The 5972-nt window shown below is 35.3% G+C and overlaps 1 protein-coding gene across 1 annotated transcript; it reads right to left on the bottom strand.

Moving 5' to 3' along the window:
- Positions 1-797: 797 nt before the first annotated feature.
- Positions 798-5473, bottom strand: LOC137837667 (protein IQ-DOMAIN 24). The gene is made up of 4 exons (XM_068646761.2): positions 4940-5473; positions 2386-2583; positions 1919-1984; positions 798-1818 (listed from the first exon to the last, which is right to left on the bottom strand). The coding sequence occupies exons 1-4, from the start codon at positions 5351-5353 to the stop codon at positions 1081-1083; spliced, it is 1416 nt and encodes a 471-aa protein (XP_068502862.1). The 5' UTR covers positions 5354-5473; the 3' UTR covers positions 798-1080.
- Positions 5474-5972: the final 499 nt, after the last annotated feature.

The raw sequence follows: 5972 nt of genomic DNA, 5'->3' as shown, positions 1-5972 counted from the left end.
GAAGAAACCATCAAAGCCAAAAAACAAGAAACCGTTTTACAATATTGGACTCCACTAGTGAATAAGACTTTTCCTTTTGAAAGATGAAAGATTCATCAATATGGTCTTGTCTCTTTCCTCATTCAAGAAGATTGTTCTCACAAGAAAATTATCAGGATATGAGCACAAGATATAAATTCTGGATTTGGTAGTTCATATCTGTCCAAAAGTAAAGGGCTGTTTAAGCATCATAGTATCATGAATACGATAGGTTCCTATTGCAGAAGATTCCATCACAAACAACCACCTTGTCATTTTGGTAAGTGATAGAGATATTAGTAGATTACCAGAGATCTGCAACAAACTACAGGTAAAGGTGATGGTGTCTATTCTATACTTATTATATTTATTAAAACGCATGTTCACAAGGAATTTGATATGACCCTGAAAAGTTTTGCTAACTTGCAGTTCTTCAACACATTGATTGAATTAATGCTAACATGCTAAACGATGAAAGTAGTGCTTGAATCATGCGTAGTTTTATGAAGTTTGATGTAGAAAAGATGTACACAGTAGTTAGTTTCTATTTTAGTTATTAAAAAATCGAAGTTTTGTAATATAAATATCACGCATACGTATAAAAGCTCTTTTAACTATACACATCATTGTTCATGTTTCACTGTGTCTTATTTTAAAATTGTGTTCCAATAACATTATCCTTATTTTATAATCACTGGTATTTTCGTGGAAGGGAAGGGACTGGTTTAGTGTTACGTAGCTACTGATGAATCACAATCATAACCAGCATTGGATTAATGAGAGCAATCAAAACATGTTATATTTCAACATAACAAAATTCAGTAAAAACATTAAAGAACATGTATTTCAACATAATAAAATTCAGTAAAACTCAATCATGAGTCAACAAAGGTGGCCTTTGATGGTGTGGGCCCAAAGACTATAGGAGAACAGGTCAAATACTTACATCCTAAAACTGTTGTCATACACAGAAAACCCAAGCAAAATAATGTCTTCTATTTTTGGTTTTTCTGGGGGAAAAAGAGAGGGGACCTCAATGTGTTCATCGACAAAACTGTGATGTCACCTTAAATTGGTACTCCCAATTCTGTTCAAGCTGCTGTTTGTGGTAGAATAGGCCTTGCTTCTAAAATCAGAATCCCTGTCTGAACTAGGTCCTGCATCATAATAACCCTGAAGAGACCTTCTTGAGGAACCGTATCTCTCAAACTCAATTCTTTGCCTTGGAGCACTATGTGATCTAACCTTGGCTCTTGAAGATTCAGTATTTGACATGTAATTGGGATGACCAGAATAGCCACTGAAGACACTCCATGCACACTCACTCTTAGTTGGTGTGAATGGACCTCTCCTTGCACCACTTCCAAGTCCAGAGGAAGCAGAGAATGCTTGAGGACTATCCTCAACATTTCTCAAAGATGCTTCTTCTTTTCCTTTGTGAAGTTTCAGAGAGCCAAAGGGTAGAGCCTCCCTCGAAGAGAGACTTGGATAAAGAGTTTTTGAAGAACGTTTCGACGGTGACTCATATGCCACAAAATTCTCATTGTTGTAATCAGAAGACAAATAATGATGTGCTGGCTGAAATGAGCTGCCACTACTATGGTGTGAGTTCAAATGTGGCTTCCAAGTATCCACTTCAAGAATCTTGTCACTCTTCTCATCATCAAGGTGCCCATTTTTCAATGAACCATCTCTAGTTTGGCTCCAAGAATTTTCTTCCATCCAATTGTCTAGCCAATGGGAACCAAACCGGGCTTTCTCCAAGTCAACGTCTCTAAAATTTGCGTTGGAACTACATCTCTGCAAGATGAAAATGGAGAATGCATTTAAAAGGGGAAATCATATTAATAGGTTCACCATCTAAATACTCATAAAAGCTTGTAGGAAGAACAACGTGTACCTTGAGAATAGATCCATCAAATTTTGTACTATAGCCATAAAGTGAGTGCTGATAATCTTCAGGCACCTTCAATTATTAAAAATGAAATAAAAAAACTCAGAAAAAAGATTAATGGTTATCATGATCCATTTTTCACAGTAATTAACCACAGAACAATCCCCAATCTTATAGGCACGATATTTGATGAGTCATATCTTAATGGTTACATTACCACAATGGCACTACCCAACCTAAGGATTATCTAAAGAAGCATGGTGTAGCACCAGTTTAATTTGCACCATGTTGCTTTGTACAGGGTAAAAATCTATTATAGCAAAAAGAAAAATAGAGAAAGAAAAGTATATTTAATAAAGATAACAAGTTTGAAGAAAGTCACAAAGCCTCCCAAACAAGTTATTAAGATAAAGATCATCATGCCATGCCAACAATCAAAAGAACAAAAAAGTTATATGTTTGACTTTGCTTACAGGGTAATGAGAAAGTGAAGACTTGAAAGAATGCATATTATCAGACAAGTTCCCACGTGTGGCACGCGCCCGAGACTGCAGTCGCACCAAAGTCTGCATGCGCCTGAGCATATCTGTAGTTTGCTTTCTCACAATGTGGCCTCTCACCAATGCTTGCAACTTCACCAATGCTTTAAGTGCTCTCAAAGCCCTCCTTGCCTTCCAAATCCATACCAAGAATATCAGTAAAAGTTAAAACGTCCATCAGAAAATTTAAGAGATTCAAAGAAGACAAAAACACAATCAAAAGTATAACAGCATAATTACATAGTTATAAAAGAATTTAGATAGAACAAGTTAACATGTAAAGCATTTGATCATACATACTTATGCTACTTAGTTAAAAATTAAGCTCACAATAAAATAAGCATTACCCTCAAAAGATGGGCATGGAATGTGAGAAAGTTGAAGAATATTAAAATGAAAAAGACATGAGAAAGTGGGGGAGGAGGCTGAGGTTGATGGTTGTAATCATTATAAACATAAATTACACAGTGGAAAGTCATGCATTATTGATGCTTCTGTATGTTAATTGAAGCTTCCAATGTCGCATGCCCCACCATGGTAGAAAGGGCAGAAGGTAAAAATTCAAGTTCATCGAATGTTGTAGCTTTAATGTGTTACTTTCAATTTCTTTTACAAACAAAACAAAACATCACAGCCTAACTGTTGGTCCGTGTGTCCTAAAAAAGAGTAGCTTCCTCTCACGTGAAGGTTAAAAATAAGGTGTAAAAAATCACTTTCCACTTTAACCTTGTTAAAAGCATGGCTTTTCACTTTCGGCTTCTCATTTGTCAACCCCAAGAAACACAAGTTTCACACATAGTACCTTTCTTTCATTATGTGAAATATTTCTATATAGAAAAAGAAAATCAGACCTTGAAAACCAACCCACAATATTTCAATCAATGCAGACCATACCATACCAAGCCAATAAAAAAACAGTACTTTGCAACTTGGCAGTGACCCTCCAGCACTCAGGTCCATGACCTACGAAATGGGTTGAAGCAGGGCCACTTCAACATTTGGTGTTAATTTTTGGGTACAAAGGGTCATTCTATAATAGCTCACCAGAATGTGGGGCTCACTCATATACTAAATCCCACAAATTACCCATTTGTCCATTTCTCAAAACTTTCTTGGTCCCTTGATCCTTGTGTTGTCACAGAATACAGTCCCAAAACAAGGTCACTTTGATCTGAATGCAGGATCCTCACAGCACCAGATACCACTCTAGACTCACACCAACATCTTCTCAAGGACCCAAATCATACATAAGCATTACCACACAAACCAAGTACACGACAGGACGCAGAACAAAACACACCCCACATCACAAAAGTGACGCAACACATTAAAATTGCAGCGACCACGTGATGATGCGAAAACATGTGGCAGTCAACAGCCATAACATTGAAAACCAAATCAAATATGCTTTAGGCCTAAAAGATTTGGAATTCAATACCATCCAAAACCAAAAATCCTTATTTTCTTCTAAAAATATGACAAACTCAATTTTTCTAAGGAATTTATAAATTATCGATATTTTATATCTCTGGACAAAAATTTTAAAAATAAAATTTCACACTCTTAAAAATTAATAAGCACCCAAGTGGGATTTTATTTTCCTATCCTATAATGCAGACATTTACAAGTGGGTTTCTGTAGATTTGTCGGCGGAACCCAAAATTCCTCTTAAAATGGAATTTTTTAACAGGACTTTTATATCTTAAGCTTTCTGTGCATAATTATCAACCACAGTGGGATTTTATTAAAAAATATTTAAAAAATTATTGTGGGAGGGAACAAGTTTCTTTGGATAGGTGAAAAGTGTGGAGAAAAGAAACATTGTTGAAAATGAAGCAATATTTGACCAGTGTTTGTTTCCCGAGAAACAGAATATGGAGGGAAATCCCACATCGCCCAGAAAAATTAATTGAGAAAAAAGCACTGGGAATCAGAGTCAGAGAGTCAACAAATTTGAAATTTGCTGACACGCTGTAAACGTGGTAGAAAATTTAAAAACTAAATTCACAATTCTTTTCACAGGAATCAAATATTTTTCAATAATAGTCAATTCAATAGTGAAAAAAAGTGTACTATTACTATTTTTAAATAACTGGGCATAAAAAATCTCTGAAATACTCATATGCTAGATTCCTACTTTCAACTCTTTATGAATATAAAACAATTTCATTCAATTTTTCAACATTTAAAACCTTGAACAAAGGAACGTGGCTATTTCACTTCCCAAACATATAATTAAAGAAGAATAAGAATTTAATTTAATTTAAATTCCGTGAATATTCCACCACAGATGGTGTGATTCATAAAATTAACAAAACTGGTAACTTTTGTTATTATTAACTTGAAATAATTTAAATTAAATGATAGTAAAAATTAATTAAATTAAAGAGGAATAAATTACATTAGTGTTATTTTTTCTTAAACAAAACGTTTTTTACTACGAAAAAATAACCAACAAAAAAACGAGACTTTCAGTTTTTTCACATACCAAGTATCCTCGGAACGCCGACTGAATCCTCACGGCGGCGGAGGTATCCTCAGCCGTCTGCCGGGGATGAGACGCCGTGGTGGGTCTTCCGGCGGCAGGCCCATTGCCGCTGGTCAGCCTCACGACCTCGGCTGCTGCGTGGGCGGCGGCGAGAGCGGCCTCTGCGACGGCGGCGGTAGCCGCCGCGACGGCGATGGCATGCTTGTTGGCGTCCAAGGAGTCGGAGAAAGGAGCAGAGGAAGTGGAAGGGTCAAAATTGTTTTTGTTAAGTGAGAGCAACGTGGTGGACTTGTACCTCGTACTCTGCTTTACGAAGTTCCACGTTTTCTTGTCCTTGACGGGTTTGGGAGGTGCGCCGTCGGAGGGTGGCGGATTGTGTTTCTTGGCGCCGAAGAGTCGCCGGAGAAAGCCCATGAGGGAATTCAATGCATTGAGAAGAAATGAGAGAAAGAGAGAGAAGAAGATAAGAGTGTGGAAGGAAAGTGGTTGAAGAGAATGAGAAGGAAGAGAACACTTAAATGGACCAGTTTGGAACATTGCACATTTGGAAATAATTTTTTTTATATAAATAAACTTGGAATAAATTATATCTATATATAAAAATTTATTTTTAAATTAAAATATTTAAATTCTAGGAATTAAAATACAATACACGAGGTGAGTAACAGTATATATTCTTTAAGAAAATGTTGAAATTTGATATGAAATAAAGAAAAAATAAATAAAAGAGATAAACTGGTATCAAAATCAAATAAAGATAAAAGGATACTGATTGTTAGAGCAACTGTTAAATCAAAATAAATTTAAAAATAAGGATTAATTCTTTTTAGGGTTTTATAGTTATATATGAATTGTGTATCTTCCCATCTCTACGCTTAAAAATCATTTTTTTTTAATTTTACAACAACAATTTATTCTTTAAAATTTTCATATCTTTGGGGTCAAAATTTGTAGAAACAAAAAAAATTAAAATAATGCGTATAGAAACTAAAAAAAGTGATATGTAAGTATTGAAATTAAAAATAAAACTAAT

The sequence above is a fragment of the Phaseolus vulgaris genome, chromosome 4 (genome assembly GCF_051622355.1).
Source record: "Phaseolus vulgaris cultivar YP4 chromosome 4, ASM5162235v1, whole genome shotgun sequence".
NCBI lineage: Eukaryota > Viridiplantae > Streptophyta > Magnoliopsida > Fabales > Fabaceae > Phaseolus > Phaseolus vulgaris.
The sequence above is the reverse complement of the archived record's forward strand: the minus strand, read 5'-3'. Positions and strand labels throughout refer to the sequence as shown.

Coding starts and splice junctions, on each gene's coding strand:
- LOC137837667 (XM_068646761.2), bottom strand. CDS start 5,353: ATGGGCTTTCTCCGGCGACTCTTCGGCGCCAAGAAACACAATCCGCCA. Junction 1,985..2,385: donor CTTCACTTTCTCATTACCCT/GTAAGCAAAGTC, acceptor TAATAATTGAAG/GTGCCTGAAGATTATCAGCA. Junction 1,819..1,918: donor TTGATGGATCTATTCTCAAG/GTACACGTTGTT, acceptor TTCATCTTGCAG/AGATGTAGTTCCAACGCAAA.